Source organism: Eutrigla gurnardus (genome assembly GCF_963514095.1).
Source record: "Eutrigla gurnardus genome assembly, chromosome: 19".
Classification (NCBI taxonomy): Eukaryota; Metazoa; Chordata; class Actinopteri; order Perciformes; family Triglidae; genus Eutrigla; species Eutrigla gurnardus.
The window spans coordinates 11660110-11681458 of record NC_139930.1 but is presented as its reverse complement, the minus strand read 5'-3'; the positions used below and the strand labels follow the sequence as shown (position 1 = coordinate 11681458).

General features: G+C 42.2%; 1 protein-coding gene across 1 annotated transcript; it reads right to left on the bottom strand.

Annotated features, from left to right (window-relative positions):
- Positions 1-3852: 3852 nt before the first annotated feature.
- LOC311029410 (uncharacterized protein) lies at positions 3853-20752 on the bottom strand (the record flags this gene model as incomplete). Its single annotated transcript, XM_084034544.1, has 12 exons — positions 20682-20752; positions 13588-13699; positions 12302-12785; positions 11553-12149; positions 11260-11409; positions 10758-11118; positions 10146-10214; positions 6616-6727; positions 5345-5828; positions 4597-5193; positions 4319-4468; positions 3853-4224 (listed from the first exon to the last, which is right to left on the bottom strand). The coding sequence occupies exons 2-12, from the start codon at positions 13671-13673 to the stop codon at positions 3853-3855; spliced, it is 3462 nt and encodes a 1153-aa protein (XP_083890670.1). The 5' UTR covers positions 13674-13699; positions 20682-20752.
- Positions 20753-21349: the final 597 nt, after the last annotated feature.

The following is a 21349-nucleotide window of genomic DNA, read 5'->3' as shown; positions in this document are numbered from 1 at the left end:
GACAGTGGAGACATGCATCCCACACCCCCCACCTTCCAGATGATGTCCCACTCAGAGCCAGAAGAGTCCAGGGTCCTTATTGTGGCATCCCATCCAGTCCAGCAGCACCACCAGGGACTCCTGCTCAGTCAATACTGTATATATGTTCTCTGTAAATAGTTATTTCTGCTCATCTTTTGTAAATAGTTCTACATGTTAAGAACACCCACTTGTCAATAGTTATTGTAACTTTGTAAATATTTGTTAATTACACAAAAAAATAAATTATTTTGTCACTGAAAAGCAGTTCAAAAGTTGACTTTAGTTGTAAATAAGAAATGGAACAGATAATGTTACAGGTTATAATATTTTAATTTAACTATATACAATATTTGGAAAAGAAAATGGAACAATACAATATTTTTAATTAACAATTTAAATTACAAATCAACACAGAACTTAATCGAACAGAAAAAAAACATCCACCACCCCCCAAAAAATTCAATGCCGTCTCAACCTCTCCAATAAACTAAAAAGTCTCTCCATCCTCTCTCTTTCTCTCCTTTCCTCGCTCTCCCTCTGTAACTGCATGTCCTCCCTGATCAAATCCAGCAAGTCATCTGTTTTCCTCTTTCTTGCTGCTGTCGGTGGCCCTGTGTTCTTGGCCTCAACAGGTGGTCGTTCTCATCCCGGACCCGGAGTTTGATCAAATCATCAGTCTGCTCCTTGCTCTCTACAACAAAAGGACATGTGAAGCACATTTCCTGTTATGTCAACATGCAAAATCATTGTACGATATAATAACGATATTAACAGTAATAATGATCCTAAGGTTAGCTCTGTATTCAATCCAAACGTTTACAGTTTTACAGCCTAGAAATACAGCGGGGCTCACAACCCATCATTAACGTTATATATTTAGCTGCGAGAGGAGCGAACTGTAGCCTACACAACTTACAACGAGAACAAATTAACTGAACAGCTCCACGGTTACAATAAGATATAAGTTACCATCGGAGCTTGTAACATTTGAAAGTGAAGGGTTTTAGGCTTACGTTACGTTTAAAGGCTAACGTTAACTGAGCTCCTCGTATCAATAGCCTTAAAGGAAAAGTTCGGAATTTTGGACATAGGTCCTCATTTCCAACTTACCCGAAGTGATATAGGTCGGTGGAGACCGTTTTCAGCACAATTGGTCCAGTCCTTATATTTGCACAAGTCACCGTTGCTAACTGGTGTTGAGCTAGCGCACGTCAACGGTAACATCCAGCCTGTCACTAATACCAGCTTTAACTGCTCCGCAGAACACCCGAGACAAATGTATTATAACGTCGGACTATCGATGTACATGTCAGTGTTGGTAGAATAATTAAAAAAATATTTTTAAAGCTGCTACGAGTACTAGCTGTCACGACTGTAGGGCGCTTAGGTTCCGTTTTTACGCACTACTACTAACACGCAAAGTAAAATTCCGCTGCTGCTGAGAAACTAGTCCCTCAAAATGTTTTATCATTGAAAATACAAGGTTGGTTTAATTTCTAAAATGATTCTACCAACACTGACATGTACATCGATAGTCCGACGTTATAATACATTTGTCTCGGGTGTTCTACGGAGCAGTTAAAGCTGTTTTTAGTGACAGGCTGGATGTTACCGTTGACGTGCGCTAGCTCAACACCAGTTAGCAACGGTGACTTGTGCAAATATAAGGACTGGACCAATTGTGCTGAAAACGGTCTCCACCGACCTATATCACTTCGGGTAAGTTGGAAATGAGGACCTATGTCCAAAATTCCGAACTTTTCCTTTAAGCTACATCACGTAGCTGGCCCTACATTCCGGTGGCTACACGTATTAGCATTATTAACTTCACGCATTTTAACACTCAAATGTGTTTTAAGGCCCCTTGAACGTCCGACGTTAAGCAAAAACCCATTACTTACATTTAAATGTGTATTCGGCACTGCTGCCGGTGCCGGAGCTGCTGCCGTCTTTCGCCGCCATTGTTGGTTGAACAGCGGCGCGCAAAGCATCTTGGGATATGGGAGGCCGCGAAGGATAGTAGCGGTGCATCCTCCGAATACGGGGGAAAGGAGGACACATTTGTCGGCCGCATTTGGAGGAGCCTTCGAATTTAGACGAATTGGGACAGCCTTCGCGCAGCTCTGTGACGTAAGCGGCCTTCAAATGCAGCCTCCGAAGGCTGCAGACCCTGAATTGGGACACAGCTTCTGTTTCTCAGTTCAGACTAGCAAAGAAAAAAAAAAACAACCTACACAGAAAGTGCATAGGTATAAGAAACTTCATCTGATTCTGTCTATATTTCTTATGAGATCTCATCGTTTTCTAAGTTCACCAAAATTTAGGAAATACATTAGAACACATTAAATTAATTATTATGACTTAAAACAATTAGTTTTGACCATAAATGAAATCAATTATTCATGAATTATCATGTTAACAATGATATTTTTAACAGACACAGTTTATGCATCTTTTTAAACCTCTATTTATCCTTTATCATCAGTTTTTAACTATTTTAATTCACCTTTTTAATATTTAACTCTTGAACATAAAATGAATTACAGTTTTTATACACAAAAGTGCATTTTTCTTCATCAATAAATGAAATATACCACACCAGAATGGTGCTGTTACCATTTGCAGTGGCTAATAACACATATAAATAGTTCGAATGGCATAAGAAATGATGAAACTGCATCTTCTCAATGTAAACCGCATGGAAAATTAGCCTTAGCTTAGCGATTAACATGGCGACTAGCATTACTAAGCATAAAACAATGGACAAAATAGCATCCCAACCTAGCAGTTAGCATGTCGCGGTTGCTAGTAGCTTTAGCATTTCAAGCTAGCGATCTTTTTACAAACGATAAACTACGGTAGAAATTGCACAAAAGTAACAGAAAAACATTGGAAGGCATCATATGGCATATTTTAAGCAACATAGACCATCATAACCCAAGTTAATAGCACAATAAATGTATTTTTTTCCATCTGAACGGCTACCGAACTAGAAGCTAACTGTGTGCTAACTCACCGGAGTCTCATGCATTTTACTTCACAAAGGGGGTTTTTCCTCGTCGGCTCACGGCGTATCGGGTCTGCCTGCGGGCGTCTCTGCCGTTATCCGCAGCTTTCTGCTACTCTTTGCGTCGTGTTTTCTTTCTTTTAGCTACCGACTCCCTCTTTCTGGCTTATGGCTTGAGAGAAAATGGCGTCTGCTCTCAGGTGCAGACTTCACGCGATACCTGACCTAGGTTCACGCCGGATACAAACACTAGCAGTGGAATACTGCCATCTACTGGGGGTTTAGTAGAACTGTCTAAATGACAAATATAGGTTTAGTAACCTGATTTTTCATGCTGGTTACACATGTATTATATAATAGCCAAACCTGTTGTATATTAAGACTTACTCATTTGTATGCATTTTACTTTGGCTTTATGTACTTTCAGATGACAAGAATGAATGCGAGAAGTATGATTTTACTACAACTGCTGAATTGAGTGGCTCAGAAGAGGAGTTAAGGTACTGCCATGTTTATATTGACCTTTGAACTCATCACTCTATTTGTCTTTGAAAAAGCCAAAAATGTAAACCTTGGTGGCTTTTTAAATATCAAAATGCCAAATACCATAGAAGCATATCACACTCTAGATATGCTGGAATACACATTTAGCAGATAACAGCCAACAGTTTCATTTTTTAGTTTGACTACCTTATAAAATTCCCCTTCACATGGTATAAAACTAAAAGTTCACACAATCTGTCAGTAGCAGTTTGATGCAGAAAGAAGTTTATTATTTATTATTTACATTAAAAAAAAAACATTAATAAACAGGGTGGGTGGTGTTAGGCAGAACGTCCTGCCTCCTCAGACTCCACAGGAACACTATCCAAATCTAAAAGAGGCAGAACATCACGTGGGACCAGATACTCGGCCATGTTGGGGAGTCCGGACACCACACAGCAGCTCAGAGCACTGCGGCCGATCCCCATGTCACAGACCTCGGACCACTCACCAGTGGTCACGTTGTAGCACTCCACGTTGGTGGAGGTGTCGGTGCTGTTGAAGCCCCCGGCAACGAAGATCCGGTCATCGATGACTTCGATGCCGAAGTTGCTGCGAGGGGTCAACATGTGGGACACTTGGTTCCAGGTGTTGCTCTGAGGGTCGTAGACCTCCGCGCTGCGGAGACGGCTGGCGCCCTCAAAGCCGCCGACCTTTGGGAGGAAGAGGAAATGAAAAGGTCAAACGGAGATTGAACCAGTTTCTCTGAATCTCTATGTGAGGGTCAGCAGTGTTTCCTGGACTTACAGCATAGAGGCGGTCTGCATAAGTAATGACGCCGAGCCCACTGCGGGCGCAGGTCATGAGGCCGATGGTCGTCCACTGGTCGTTCTCTGGGTTGTAACACTCAGCCGTCTGCAGGAACTCGTTCCCATTGAAACCACCGCAAACATAAACCTGGGAACAACAGGAAAGGACTTTAATAGGATTTAACGATTAAACACTTTTCTTGGCTTCTACTGGTAATAAATCATCTGAAATATCGCTACACAACTGTGAGATAATGTGAGAATTATGAGACCCACCTTGTTGTGGAGCGTCGTGGAGCTGGCGTCACTTCTAACCTCCTGCATGGATGAAATGAGACTCCACTGGTTTGTCTCGGGGTTATAGCGCTCTGCAGTGGAGAGTCGTTGATGCCCGTCGTACCCTCCCATGGCATAGATGCACCCGTTGAGTGTAGTGACGCTCACATAGTAGCGGCGGAAAAACATGGGCGACACCTCATGCCAGGTTTTTGAGCTGAGGTCGAACCTGCACATGCTGTTTAAACGCTCCAACCTGTCGAAGCCCCCAACGCAGTAGACACTCCCGTTGAGGAAGGCGGTGCCATGGTAGGCACGAGGACGCTCCAGATCGTGTGTCAAGCTGATCCAGTCGTTGGTGTGGACGTTGTAGGCCTCGATGCCGTCAGTCGGATCGCTGCCACTCCAGCCTCCGATGGCCAGCAGGACGGCGTTTGGAAGGCGAGGACGGGCGAGATGGTGGTAGACATCAGGCTGGTTTTGCATGACTTCTATGGCTTCCCTGACCATGCGCTGGCAGTCTGCGTTGTTATTCACCAGCTTATTAGACATCACACTGATCCTCATGTACTCTGTACCCATGGAGGCCAGCCGCACCTACAGAGAAAACAGGACAGAATGTTTGAATAGAAGTTCATGGACGGCAGTACTTTAGGCTGGTCCTTGACTCTAGAGGTGTCCCTACAGACTACTGTTCAATCAGGATGAAACCACGGAGAAGAAATCATGTGACAGGAAGTCATCCTACCTTAGATAAGAGCACAGCGATGTGGTCTCTCCTATCTTCCAGTGCGTGGGCGATCCAGCGGAGGACGGCCTCATACACAGTCCTCTCGTCTCTCACTCTGAGGTCGTCTCTGTTCAGGATGGCACTGAGTTGCTGCACAGAGAGCTGCGGGAACTCTTCAGAGGAAACGAGCTCCTCAAAGTGGTCGACGATGAAGCTGTAGGCCTGGCGGTGCAGTTGGGGGCAGAAGCAGACGGCGGTGAACTGGAAGATGCCGATGCAGTTCTCTGGGCAGAGCTGGCTCTCCAGGAAGTCGCAGCACTTTTTCACAACTCCCATCACATTAAACTGATCGGCTGCTAGAAGCAGCTCCTGAACGTTGTCCTCCGTCACTGAAACGGAGCCGGTGTATGCAAAGTCGATGAGGAGCTGCATCATGTCAGGAGTCAGGCCGGGGATGTTGAAGACCTTCTTGTCTGAAGAAGACCAGCGTTGGAAGAGAGCTCTGTGGGTCAGGATGAAAACACAAAGAAGAAGAAAGAGAAACTGACGTCAGCTGTTCCTTCTTTGCTTCACACTAATAACTAGGATAAAAATATAGTGGGGCGCTTTTCAAAACAGCAGCAGAGTGAAATATGACTCGTATCAAGGCTCCTCCCAGTTTACTTTAAACCACAACACTGACAAACCCAATACGTTGAATGACACACATGAAGTCTATTAAATAAATGACATCTGGAATGGAAATAGTGAATTATATGCATTTTGTAACAGATGTGTTACTTTTCTGAATGAACTACATTCTAAAATCTGCTTTAAAGTACAGTAGTATGGAACTGAGAGACCAGCAGCTCAAATTCTACTTCACATTTTTAAAAAACAACAAAACAATAACACGTTTGCCAAACATCATAAATCCAACTTGAGCTGAGTCTACAATTGATGTACAAACTTCACATGTTGGAAGTTGATATGAGATGAATGGAAACAAGAAACCTCATTTGAGATGATATCCAGTCAAGTCATTATATTTATAAAAACTATAGACAGAAACTACACCACTGGTTGAATTCTGAATGATCCTAAATATATAAATATTCTCGGGGCCGTCTATCAGGTGTTTAATGTCCTCTTGTTTTTGTTTAAATCACAAATGCTCTATGAGCTTGTTACGTTTTGTGGCTGTTCTCTCAGACTTCACATCGCTAATCAATCAATTTGCTGATACTTTCTGCTCTTTTGAAGGATATAAATTCACAAGTTTCCCCCCTAATATCAGATAATGTACTCACTCGAAGTAGAGGCTGCATCGACAGAGGAAGATCTTGTGGATTTGAAATTCCACGCCTTCAACAGTGATGACTGCGTCGCAAAACGTTCCCTCCAGACGTAAATCATTGAACCCTGAGTCAGGAAACAGGAAAGAAGAGTGGCGTTGATTGGCCATCTTGATTTGCTGATGATAAAGTTGTTGTCTCTGGTTGTTGGTTTATGTGGAGATCAAGAGAGAGACTGGACACCTTCACAGATTTCACTTCTAGAATAGATGCTCATCACATCACTGTGATCTATGATTCATGCATAATGTTATTGTTCAAATGTAGTTTGTATGTGTTTAACTGCAGCTTCCATCAGTCAGACAGCAGGTGAAGGTTCACTAAAGTGGCAGAACTCACACTGTATCATTTGTTTCAACTCTTGGGCCACTTTATTAACCATGACAACGGATGTTGCATTTATTTTTGGAGTTTTTCTCTACTTTTCAGAGGCCACTTTAGTGAACCAACACCTCCTGTCTGACTGATAGAAGCTGCAGTTAAACACATACAAACTACATTTGAACAATAACATTCTGCATGAATCACAAATCACAGTGATGTGATGAGCATCTATTCTAGAAGGTGTCCAGTTTTCTATTATTTGAAGTTTTTCTGTGAAAGGCCGCCTTGAAAAAGGCGATGCTATCAAGCTAGCCACAACGTCACTCTCATCTTCCGCCATTTAACTCTGTCTCTCAACCGCTCTCACCACTCTGCAGAGATTCGATGTTTGGACTTCATGAAGGCCTACGACAGGGTTCCCCAATTAGTTTTCACTGAGGGCCAAATTATGTCCAGGTTGCCATGTCGAGGGCCAAATTGTCTGTTATTTTTTTCATTGGACCACTGAACATTGTTTTATGTGCAAATGTTATTATTGTTGCTGCTATTATTTGAAGTATTATGATTGTGATGATTAGTACTACCAGTGGTAGTTGGTTGTAGTAGCAGATAGTAGTAGTAGTCATAGCCTGTGTTGAGGGACAGATAAAAAAATGTACACTTGAAAGAAAATAAGTCCAATATCAACGATTTATTTATTTGAATGCCCCTGGAGAATATTTTGATCAACAACAAAAAACAACAGCACTACAGCAAGTGGTGCACAAGAGGAAAACAATATTGTATAATAGTGGAGTTAATGATTTTTGTTTGCAGCGTCTTGCTGTTGTCTTGTAATTTGCAGACGGTCCCTGCGCACTCGCACGGCTGCACATAGAGATCAATGTTCTCCGTCCAGACCGGAGGACAGCTTATTTATGTAAAAAATCTGGGTTTTGGTCCTTTTAGCTTGTAGTCTATGATATTACGGTGGGAAAGAGTCATCTTTTGTGTTTGAAAACGTTTCTCTTCAGATTTATTGATCCCGAATCTGTGAATATATTTTCAACTTTACCGACTCTTTATTTCACCTTATGGCAGGTTTTTAGTTAGTCACTGGGTCCGCACGGGCCGGACACTTTGCTCTTGCGGGCCGGATTTGGCCCGCGGGCCGCTAATTGGAGATGGCTGTCATATATGAACGTAATTGTCAACACATACATACGGACATTTCTTAATTTTTCAACTTTTAAATATCTCTCTCTGTCTCTTATGTATGTTTGGTAATTTCTAGCCTGCTATATTATCAGTTTTGCTTGTGTGTGTATTTTGGGGTGACTGTTTTTTTTATTTGTTTTTTATCGCAAACAACAACAACAAATAACCATCAAATTTAAAGTAACTAAATGTCAGAAGCATAACACAAATAAACTGTCTCAGCCGGAAAAAAACAAAATATATTCGAGAGGGAACAGGAGGAAGCAAAAAGCTTATTTAGTCCCGCCCCTTCCTCACAAAATCATATCATATGCAATAAAAATTGAAATATTGTCATTCAATAGCCTCAGTTTATTGTTGACTGTTGGCATCCAAGATGATGTCCGCTAATATAAAACATGTGTAGCACCTTTAATCCTGATTAATGGATACTCACATCCCTAGGTTCGGTAGGAGTTAGGTGAATGACTCAAAAAGAGCAGTGGTTTGAACAGGTGATATTTTAATATCGATGAGAAATAAAATAATAAACATAAACAACTTGGTTGTTCCCTTTTTCAAAATAATAAGGCGCCAGAAAATAAAAAAAGAAAAGAAAAGAGTCCTGGGACACTGAGCACTCCTGCTCAGCGTTCTTGTGTGTTCCGTTGAGGGGGATCCAATGTGTGTTCTGAGTGTCAATGTCAATTGAGTTTCCTTGTCTTCAGTTTCTTTTATGACTACTACCCGGGTAGGTGAGAAGTGTGTGTGTATATCTTATCTGCTCTCAATGTGTGAGATTCAGATGATCCGGAGTCGTTGAGGTAGGTAGGTTCTGCAGCTGGCCACACTGCTTCCCCAACTTTCTCTCTCGCTCTCAGAATCGCTGGGCTCGCCATCTCGTTCGTCTCGTCCTCAGAAGCGCTGGGCTGGGCTCGCCATCTTGTTTGTCTCGTTCTCTCTGTTTCTCAGTTCAGACTAGCAAAGAAAAAAAAACAACCTACACAGAAAGTGCATAGGTATAAGAAACTTCATCTGATTCTGTCTATATTTCTTATGAGATCTCATCGTTTTTTAGGAAATACATTAGAACACATTAAATTAATTATTATGACTTAAAACAATTAGTTTTGACCATAAATGAAATCAATTATTCATGAATTATCATGTTAACAATGATATTTTTAACAGACACAGTTTATGCATCTTTTTAAACCTCTATTTATCCTTTATCATCAGTTTTTAACTATTTTAATTCACCTTTTTAATATTTAACTCTTGAACATAAAATGAATTACAGTTTTTATACACAAAAGTGCATTTTTCTTCATCAATAAATGAAATATACCACACCAGAATGGTGCTGTTACCATTTGCAGTGGCTAATAACACAAATAAACAGTTCGAATGGCATAAAAATGATTAAACTGCATCTTCTCAATGTAAACCGCATGGAAAATTAGCCTTAGCTTAGCGATTAGCATGGCGACTAGCATTACTAAGCATAAAACAATGGACAAAATAGCATCCCAACCTAGCAGTTAGCATGTCGCGGTTGCTAGTAGCTTTAGCATTTCAAGCTAGCGATCTTTTTACAAACGATAAACTACGGTAGAAATTGCACAAAAGTAACAGAAAAACATTGGAAGGCATCATATGGCATATTTTAAGCAACATAGACCATCATAACCCAAGTTAATAGCACAATAAATGTATTTTTTTCCATCTGAACGGCTACCGAACTAGAAGCTAACTGTGTGCTAACTCACCGGAGTCTCATGCATTTTACTTCACAAAGGGGGTTTTTCCTCGTCGGCTCACGGCTTATCGGGTCTGCCTGCGGACGTCTCTGCCGTTATCCGCAGCTTTCTGCTACTCTTTGCGTCGTGTTTTCTTTCTTTTAGCTACCGACTCCCTCGGTCTGGCTTATGGCTTGAGAGAAAATGGCGTCTGCTCTCAGGTGCAGACTTCACGCGATACCTGACCTAGGTTCACGCCGGATACAAACACTAGCAGGGGGATACTGCCATCTACTGGGGGTTTAGTAGAACTGTCTAAATGACAAATATAGGTTTAGTAACCTGATTTTTCATGCTGGTTACACATGTATTATATAATAGCCAAACCTGTTGTATATTAAGACTTACTCATTTGTATGCATTTTACTTTTGCTTTATGTACTTTCAGATGACAAGAATGAATGCGAGAAGTATGATTTTACTACAACTGCTGAATTGAGTGGCTCAGAAGAGGAGTTAAGGTACTGCCATGTTTATATTGACCTTTGAACTCATCACTCTATTTGTCTTTGAAAAAGCCAAAAATGTAAACCTTGGTGGCTTTTTAAATATCAAAATGCCAAATACCATAGAAGCATATCACACTCTAGATATACTGGAATACACATTTAGCAGATAACAGCCAACAGTTTCATTTTTTAGTTTGACTACCTTATAAAATTCCCCTTCACATGGTATAAAACTAAAAGTTCACACAATCTGTCAGTAGCAGTTTGATGCAGAAAGAAGTTTATTATTTATTATTTACATTTAAAAAAAAACATATTAATAAACAGGGTGGGTGGTGTTAGGCAGAACGTCCTGCCTCCTCAGACTCCACAGGAACACTATCCAAATCTAAAAGAGGCAGAACATCACGTGGGACCAGATACTCGGCCATGTTGGGGAGTCCGGACACCACACAGCAGCTCAGAGCACTGCGGCCGATCCCCATGTCACAGACCTCGGACCACTCACCAGTGGTCACGTTGTAGCACTCCATGTTGGTGGAGGTGTCGGTGCTGTTGAAGCCCCCGGCAACGAAGATCCGGTCATCGATGACTTCGATGCCGAAGTTGCTGCGAGGGGTCAACATGTGGGACACTTGGTTCCAGGTGTTGCTCTGAGGGTCGTAGACCTCCGCGCTGCGGAGACGGCTGGCGCCCTCAAAGCCGCCGACCTTTGGGAGGAAGAGGAAATGAAAAGGTCAAACGGAGATTGAACCAGTTTCTCTGAATCTACAAAAAACAACTGCTGATCAAATCTCTTCACCCTTCAGGTTATGTATTATGTGAGGGTCAGCAGCGTTTCCTTGACTTACAGCATAGAGGCGGTCTGCATAAGTAATGACGCCGAGCCCACTGCGGGCGCAGGTCATGAGGCCGATGGTCGTCCACTGGTCGGTCTCTGGGTTGTAACACTCAGCCGTCTGCAGGAACTCGTTCCCATTGAAACCACCGCAAACGTAAACCTGGAAACAACAGGAAAGGACTTTAATAGGATTTAACAATGAAATGATTTAAGAATTAACACTTTTCTTGGCTTCTACTGGTAATAAATCATCTGAAATATCGCTACACAACTGTGAGATAATGTGAGAATTATGAGACCCACCTTGTTGTGGAGCGTCGTGGAGCTGGCGTCACTTCTAACCTCCTGCATGGATGAAATGAGACTCCACTGGTTTGTCTTGGGGTTATAGCGCTCTGCAGTGGAGAGTCGTTGATTCCCGTCGTACCCTCCCATGGCATAGATGCACCCGTTGAGTGTAGTGACGCTCACGTAGCAGCGGCGGAAAAACATGGGCGACACCTCATGCCAGGTTTTTGAGCTGAGGTCGAACCTGCACACGCTGTTGAAACACTCCAACATGTCGAAGCCCCCAACGCAGTAGACGCTCCCGTTGAGGAAGGCGGTGCCATGGTAGGCACGAGGACGCTCCAGATCGTGTGTCAAGCTGATCCAGTCGTTGGTGTGGACGTTGTAGGCCTCGATACCGGCAGTCAGATCGCCACCACTCCAGCCTCCGATGGCTAGCAGGACGACGTTTGGAAGGCGAGGACGGGCGAGATGGTGGTAGACATCAGGCTTGTTTTGCATGACTTCTATGGCTTCCCTGACCATGCGCTGGCAGTCTACGTTGTTATTCACCAGCTCATTAGACATCACACTGATCATCATGTACTCTGTACCCATGGAGGCCAGCCGCACCTACAGAGAAAACAGGACAGAATGTTTGAATAGAAGTTCATGGACGGCAGTACTTTAGGCTGGTCCTTGACTCTAGAGGTGTCCCTACAGACTACTGTTCAGTCAGGAATAAAACCACGGAGAAGAAATCATGTGACAGGAAGTCATCCTACCTTAGACAAGAGCACAGCGATGTGGTCTCTCCTTTCCTCCAGTGAGTGGGCGATCCAGCGGAGGACGGCCTCATACACAGTCCTCTCGTCTCTCACTCTGAGGTCGTCTCTGTTCAGGATGGCGCTGAGTTGCTGCACAGAGAGCTGCAGGAACTCTTCAGAGGAAACGAGCTCCTCAAAGTGGTCGACGATGAAGCTGTAGGCCTGGCGGTGCAATTCAGGGCAGAAGCAGACGGCGGTGAACTGGAAGATGCCGATGCAGTTCTCTGGGCAGAGCTGGCTCTCCAGGAAGTCGCAGCACTTTTTCACAACTCCCATCACATTAAACTGATCGGCTGCTAGAAGCAGCTCCCGAACGTTGTCCTCCGTCACTGAAACGGAGCCGGTGTATGCAAAGTCGATGAGGAGCTGCATCATGTCAGGAGTCAGGCCGGGGATGTTGTAGACCTTCTTGTCTGGGGAAGACCAGCGTTGGAAGAGAGCTCTGTGGGTCAGGATGAAAACACAAAGAAGAGGATGAGAAACTGACGTCAGCTGTTCCTTCTTTGCTTCACACTAATAACTAGGATAAGAATATAGTGGGGCGCTTTTCAAAACAGCAGCAGAGTGAAATATGACTCATATCAAGGCTCCTCCCAGTTTACTTTAAACCACAACACTGATAAACCCAACACGTTGAATGACACACATGAAACCTGTTGAATAAATGACATCTGGAATGGAAATAGTGAATTATATGCATTTTGTAACAGATGTGTAACTTTTCTGAATGAACTCCATTCTAAAATCTGCTTTAAAGTACAGTAGTATGGAACTGAGAGACCAGCAGCTCAAATTCTACTTCACATTTTTAAAAAACAACAAAACAATAACACGTTTGGCAAAGATCATAAATCCAACTTGAGCTGAGTCTACAACCGATGTACAAACTTCACATGTTGGAAGTTGATATGAGATGAATGGAAACAAGAAACCTCATTTGAGATGATATCCAGTCAAGTCATTATATTTATAAAAACTATAGACAGACAGGGAAACTACACCACTGGTTGAATTCTGAATGATCCTTTCAAATATGTTACAAATATTCTCGTAGCCGTCTATCAGGTGTTTAATGTCCTCTTGTTTTGTTTTAAATCACAAATGCTCTATGAGCTTGTTATGAGCGTGTTGTGGCTGTTCTCTCAGACTTCACATCGCTAATCAATCAATTTGCTGTTACTTTCTGCTCATTTGAAGGATATAAATTCACAAGTTTCCCCCCTAATATCAGATAATGTACTCACTTGAAGTAGAGGCTGCATCGACAGAGGAAGATCTTGTGGATTTTAAATTCCACGTCTTCAACAGTGATGACTGCGTCGCAAAACATTCCCTCCAGCCGTAAATCATTGAACCCTGAGTCAGGAAACAGGAAAGAAGAGTGGCGTTGATTGGCCATCTTGATTTGCTGATGATAGAGTTGTTGTTGTCTCTGGTTGTTGGTTTATGTGGAGATCAAGAGAGAGACTGGACACCTTCACAGATTACGCTTCTAGAATAGATGCTCATCACATCACTGTGATTTGTGATTGATGCAGAATGTTATTGTTCAAATGTAGTTTGTATGTGTTTAACTGCAGCTTCCATCAGTCAGACAGGAGGTGAAGGTTCACTAAGATGGCAGCAAGATGGCCGATGAACGCAAATCTTCTTTTCGTGTTTGTGTGAGTTTAAATATTTCAACTGAAGAGATAAATTCCTCTGTGTCTCTAAAGCGTCTCAGCGTTGAGATCGTCCTCCTGTCGTCCTGACGTCCCTGAATCCTAAATGGAGGAACCAGATTTTGTCTCCTGGGTCTGTGGTCCCCTAGAGGTCTAGATAGTAGCTCACATTAGTCCAGAGACCAGACCAGACTATGTGGAGGAACCAGAGACCGTCTGTGGTCCTCCAGAGGTCTAGATAGTAGCTCACATTAGTCCAGAGACCAGACCAGACTGTGTGGATGAACCAGAGACTGTCTGTGGTCCTCCAGAGGTCTAGATAGTAGCTCACATTAGTCCAGAGACCAGACCACAGGTTGGTCTGGTGTCCATCTTTAGTAATTTAAGGCAAACTGTGATATTTTTAGGACCAACGATGTAATTTTGTCGTGTTTTTGTTTTGTCTGTTGATCGTCAGTGATCCAGAACAGACAGGTTGCGTTCTCACTAATCCAACTTTCCTAATGGCTCTACATATATTACACTAATTATACACATATATAGAAACCTGTTCTCCAGGCAGGACCACACGGCCTCCCACAAAGAACACCCCCACTCCACATAGCTGACTGGTCGACAACCACAGCCGCCATCTTGTAACACACACACACACACACACACACACACACACACACACACATACACGCACACACACACACACACACACATACACATACACACACACACACACATACACATACACACACACACGCACACACACACACACACACACACACACACACACACACACACACACACACAGACACACACTTGTATAGTATTTAGTTAGATAGGCCACTTGGACTTAGTGTATGTTTCTTTGTTTATTGTTAATAAACCCCTTATGAACATACTGCTGTGTTTATTAATGTTCTATAAGAATGAATGATATCAACCTCTTCTCTGTGAAGAATTCACAAATCCTTCAACTGTTTGTACTCATATTCTAATAGTTATTAATTATTGGCATTTGAGTACAAACTCCTTTATATTGAGACTGAGTATTGATATTAATAATTATCTATTAATAACTGAATCTGCTCCTGCTAGTTCCCCAACACTGTGTTTTTCTCTGCGATCCAACAAAACACACACCACTACACACCGGTGTCCTATTTATCAATGAAATGGGTGACGTGACCCATCACCATCAAGTTACCGCCCCCTTGTGATGTCATATACTAATACCCAAAGTATATTTATTAAGCTTTCAAAACACAAACAAAAAACACTCCAACAATAACCTTTAGCTGCATTGTGTTTGTTCTCTCCATCAGATGTCTGTGAACTGGAACTGGACACAAACACAGTCAGTAGAGAACTCAAACTGGACGACACCAACAGGGAGGTGACATATGTGTCATATCCAAATCATCCACACAGATTTGTCTCAGAGCCTCAGCTGCTGTGTAGAGATGGTCTGACTGGTCGCTGTTACTGGGAGGTCAAGTGGAGAGGAAGCGTTCATATATCAGTGAGTTACAGAGGAATCAAGAGGAGAGGAAACGACACTGGGTTTGGATGGAATGATCAGTCCTGGAGTCTGAGTAGTTCTGATGGTCGTTACTCTGTCTGGCACAAAAGAAAAACACTCATCTCCTCCTCCTCCTCCTCCTCCTCTGGTGTGGTAGCAGTGTACTTGGACTGTCCTGCTGGCACTTTGACCTTCTACAGAGTCTCCTCTAACAAACTGATCCACCTCCACACCTTCAACACCACATTCACTGAACCTCTTTATCCTGGGTTTAGAGTCTGGGATGGATCAGTGTCTCTGTGTCTCTGAAACTGTTCACAACAAACACAAAGCAGTGTAAATGTATTAATGTTTGTGTAAATGAACTTAAATGAATGGAGTATATCGGGATGGCTTTGTCTTTAGACTGAACCTTGTCGTGTTGAGGAACATGCATTAGTGACTGGAGCAAATAGTTGCTGTCCAGTGAAAACCATCAACATGAAACACAGAGCACACACAGATTAGAATAGAAAACATAATAAACATATTAAGTATTGAAAGGATCTACCAGCCTGAGATGTTTGAAAAAAGCCAAAAGATTTACTCATCTATTGTCCCAAATACACATTATAGATGTAAAGCTAAAAGACATGTTGACTGTGGGCTCATGGGGATTCTACAGTAGTAACTGGTTGATCCCTCTCTTTGGCATTATCTTACCTTGTTCTTATAGGTGTTACTCCACAATGATTAATCAATTATGTAACTGTGGATGAGCGTGGGTGTGTATACATTTAGCTATGTGAGCAGGGTGTACTCTTCCTCTTTTCCAGGTATCGACTTCAGCTCACTGAGACACTGTTATGGATGCGCAATGAAAGTCAAGACAAGGAACATTTAAGTAGATTTACTTGCAACATGAATTTGTGACCATCACAGGAAAACAGAGTCAGTATCAGCAGTAAAGATGATTACATAAGATTAACAAACTGGAAAGATCTTCAGGGCACAACATTAAAATAAGGCCTAATTCGATTATGAAAGTCACAGCATGGGCTCAGAGTCAGGATACAAAATAACCTATGAACAGTGTGACATACCGACCACAGGACCACATAACAAGAATAACTCAGACAAATGTAAAAAGTGAAGAGCATGTCAAGTGATTACAAAGGACTGGTAGGGCCTGACCCTGTGATACATTGACCTTGAGGGGCAGCTATGGAGTGTTTTGCAGTGGTGGTAGTGCAAAAGTAGACAGTGCAGGGATTCAATCAGTGCAAAGCTGTGTATGTTGTTAAATATGACTATGTGAGTGTGAACATAAAAGAATTCCTGAACAAAAAGAATACAAAGAAGATAAGATAAATGGAACAACAGACACACGGAAGATAATACAAGTCAACAGAGGTAAATGTTAGGACCACAGTCCAGATTGTGTAGAGTGGCTAATGTAGCCTGTAAGACGGTGAGATGGATAGTGGATACTAGAAAAAGTGATGTGATGGTTGGGGCAGAAAGAGACTTTTCTCTGCAGCTGACGTGATGAACTTCAGCTCCATGCCAAAAACAGAGCCAGCACTCCTTAGCCGCCTGTCCTAGTGGCCCTCTTCTTAATGCTGCCTCCCCAGCACACAACAGCATAAAAAAGACTCTGGCCATGACAGTGCTGTTTAGTCTTGTTCAGAGTCACTCCCGGTATGGTCCTCAGAATCACTGTCAAAGCTGATGTTCTGTTCCGTCAGAACTTGCACGTAACACTTCTTTGCATGCTTTGACATGCTGTTGCTTGCTTTTAAGTTCTTCAACGTCATGCTCTGTAGACCTAGGATCCCATCTTGTTGCAGGCCCCACGTCTCACCTTACACGTAAAAACACAGAGCCTTTATTCAATAGAAACTTTCTGATATATTGTAATGTATGCCAAATATAACTACAATACATACCTGATGTCATATTCATGTCATATGTCTGCACGGGTGCAAAGACACCTCCAATGATTATGCATTTCTGCAACAAGAATCCTCTTCTCCTCCTCGAGTCTCCTCACTGCCATCACCAGGTCAAAAACCTTCCTCTTCATCCATAGATCTACAGAGTCTGGAATACATAGATGAAACATAAGTCAGTTGTATTTAAGACTAGTATTTAAAGATTTTCTGGGGTTACAATCAAAGCATGACAGATTGTGTGCCACTATGTGACTATTTCACATCAACGGAATTGTGTACATACCACCGTGTGGAAGCTGCCATGGCCAAACAACCTCGTCAGACAGAATGGTGTCCAGGCTCAGGTTTTCTGTGTTTGGAACCATGTCGTGGTATTTTTCCACAGCTGAACTTAAGATTTTTTTTTCCTCCCGGATCTTTCGGCGGATCCGAGCACGTCCTTTGCAACCGTCATTGTCTTTGTAAAGACGCAGGGACCTCCTCTTAACACTAGCGACCAGCTCCTCCATTCGGCTGGTCACAGCAGCAACATCAGCATCATTTGGGGATGTCGTTGATGAGAAGAAGAAATGAAGATATAAGAAATATGCTTCTTGATTTCATGAAAAAATATTATTTCTGTATGGGCAAGCGAGCCTCAACAATCTCTGTAACGGAGAGGCTACACTTGTAGCTAAGGTTGAGTATAGTAAGGTTAGATCTTTATTGTCCCCATGGCGATAATCTTTTCCACAAGTCGTCAGCAATCAGAGTATGTGCTCTTCCACTACGATTACAATGAACCTCTTTGGAACTGCAGCCAAGCTTAGTCAGTTTAGTACACCTGACACACAGGTTTAAGGCTACGTGCAGTTGCTACAAGCTAAATTCAAACCATGAAAAGAAATTCACAGTGATAGAGCTATTAAAAGAAGCTTGTGTCGATGACAATACAAAACAAATGTGTTTATACTTTCATAATTCTACAAGCACAGAAGTGATACATCGAGCAGCATATCAAACAATATATTCTACCTTCTGCCCACTCATTGACATCAATGGTCCAGCTCTCCAGTTGTTTGTCTGTGATGTCCATTTCCATTTTCAGAGCCTCCAAGTTATGCAGCTGGCTTCGCAGGGTTGTTGTGGCCTTTAAACACAAATAGAAAATGACAATGTGGGAATTGCCTACAACGTTGAATATTCTTGATAATGAATGTAAAGTGCCTTCACTATTAGAAAACCACATACAATTAATACTGATTAAATATACAGTATATTCGTATATACATGGACTATCAATATATGTGGTATGAAATATGTGTAAATTACATTCTATATCAAGACACAAAATACAATTGACACTACATATAGAACCATCCGTATATTCCACTGTATCTGGGCAAGTCTATATTTTTGTGATATATGCCACTTTGACAATATTGTTATGCATGTTGCAGAAGGGAAAACTGGTGTCTTTACCTTCTGATATCGGCGGGCAAGCGTGGAAGCCAAGTTGTCAAACTTGTGCTGGTTCCAGCGCATGGCCATGATCGTCAGCATGTCTATGCGTCCTGCAAACATCAAAAATATGAGATGATCATCCTTCTTTCAAAAAGCAGTAGTAGAAGAAACTGTGCAGACTTGTTGGGTACCACAAACTTTTCCCAGATAATAAATTACAGTATAGTACTATGGTACCAACCCGCTGTCTTGTTCCATTTGACTACTCACCCATGAAAGGGCTAGTGGGTAAATAGCACAGGATAGTGAAGATATAGCATGAAACAGTGGCGCAGGACAGTAGGCAAATGGCAGAGAGCACTATGGCAGGACAGTAGGTGAATGGTATGGTATGCCCAACCAACAAGAGTACAGTACATTTCTTTTTATCACATTGCCCCTCATTATCCTCACTTTAAATAAAATAGGATGATGGTATTGTAATCGATCCATCCATCTGTGTTGAATATTCTAAGCTTTATATTTTCAGAGTCAGCATATATGCATGAGCTCAAAGTGGCTCACCATTGTCATCAGGATCAAATTGTACTGGTTACCATACCTGCTTTTGACATGTGCTTGGATGTAACAGCAATCCTCGAGAGGAAGGCGTTGCACTGCTCGACCTCCTCCCCAAGAGTCGAACCAGCCCCCTTCTGATATGCTCCGCTCCATTTCACCTTTAAAAAGAAAACAAAAAAAGAAAACCAAATGGCAACAATCTTATGCAGGTTTTCAGGGAACAGAACATCTCATTGACAATCATTTTTTCTTACCTCACATTTGAAATCGTGGGCTTTGGCATGAAACACTGAAAGAAATGGCCTCATGGTGAGGAGATGCTGAAGCTCAGGGCATTTCTCTGCCACTCTTCGGAGGTAAGGCCAGTACTGACATGCCACATCCATGGCAAAAAATGTCACTGGCTTACAGGCTATTTCTTTTTGGAGGAACAGGGGGTAGGCAAAAATCTCCCCCCTGAACATATTGAGGGCACGAAGAAGAACCCCATGACGACACACAGCGAGTTCCAGGCCCTCCTCGTCTGTTTTCACTGATGACTTAGTAGATGTTTCACGTGCCGCTGACCACTGCCCTCCACAGACACCTCTTCCAGAGGCCTACAACATGGAAAATGGTTAACAGTCCAAACTTGTTCAAAAAATGCTCTCTTTGTTTTATAGGTAAATATAATGAAGTTGTGCAAGTTTACATGACTGGTTGAGGAATGGACATAGTCCACGAATCTTGAAACATCCTCATCTTTTGCAATGAAGACGCCATCAAAGATGGCTGGTTCCTCAGATCTAAATAAAAGACATACTTTTTTTCAAATTCACAACAGTTACTTTCAAAATGATGAGCTGTCTATGCAAACACAAGATTTAGTAATTACCTTGCAGCACTCTTGAACCTATAGTTCTTGCGGTTCCCATCAACTGAGACCGCAAGCATGTCTGGGCTGCACGCTGGGCAGTCGAAATGGTCCTCCCTGCACAATTTCTCCACTTCGTATCGGACGGCCTCCCACTCCAAAAAGCTGGTTCGGAAGCTGTCTGCTGTGATGTTCCCAGTCTGATTCAAAAGAGAACAGTAACAGAGAACAAGAAATTAAAGAACTTCGACAAAGGGTCGCAGGTGTATCAATGTTAATGTAGTGTAATATAGTGTTAATGTTCATGTATCATGATCATATCATATAACTCACAGTATTATCTCTTGAGTTACTTAACTTATTCAATACTTACACGGCCAAAGCGGATAGTCCGTCTGTCCAGCATTCTTAAAAATGCTTGGCTTGACATCTCTGGTGCTGCCATCTTCACCTGTTCAAAAGAATAAAGGATGTCCAAAGCATATACCGTTGCAAAGTGAGAGGTGGCAGGCCAGTAGTCATTGCAGACTATGTCATCCAGTCCAGGAGTCCATGAGGCTTCACAAGCCTCGCATCGAATCTCAGGCAATTTGAGATCATATCGCCCTGGAAAAAAAAGAAATATATATATGTAAGGCACAGCCGAGCTAGTATGTGCTTATGTTTGTTATTTAGCAGACGCTTTTGTCTAAAGCGACATACAAAAATACAACAATCAAAATTAACATCAATTTGTAATTTTAATTATTATGTAAATCATATAATAAGCTTAGGAGAGAATAAAAAGATATAAAATCCCAGGAAATAGGAACAGGTGCCAACATCAGTAACCCTCATTGATGTTGCAGGCGTTAAAAATCCATTTTGCAACAAACATCACTCATACATACCGGATCATTTGAATGACATAACAGTCGCTCATTAGATGAGTGCAGTGGTCTAGATGGGGTGTAAGGTATGCGGTCACAACGTGAAGCGGAGTGGCCTTTACACCTCGGAGTGCATTAACATTTTGATATTCGAACGTCGCAAAGTCCATTA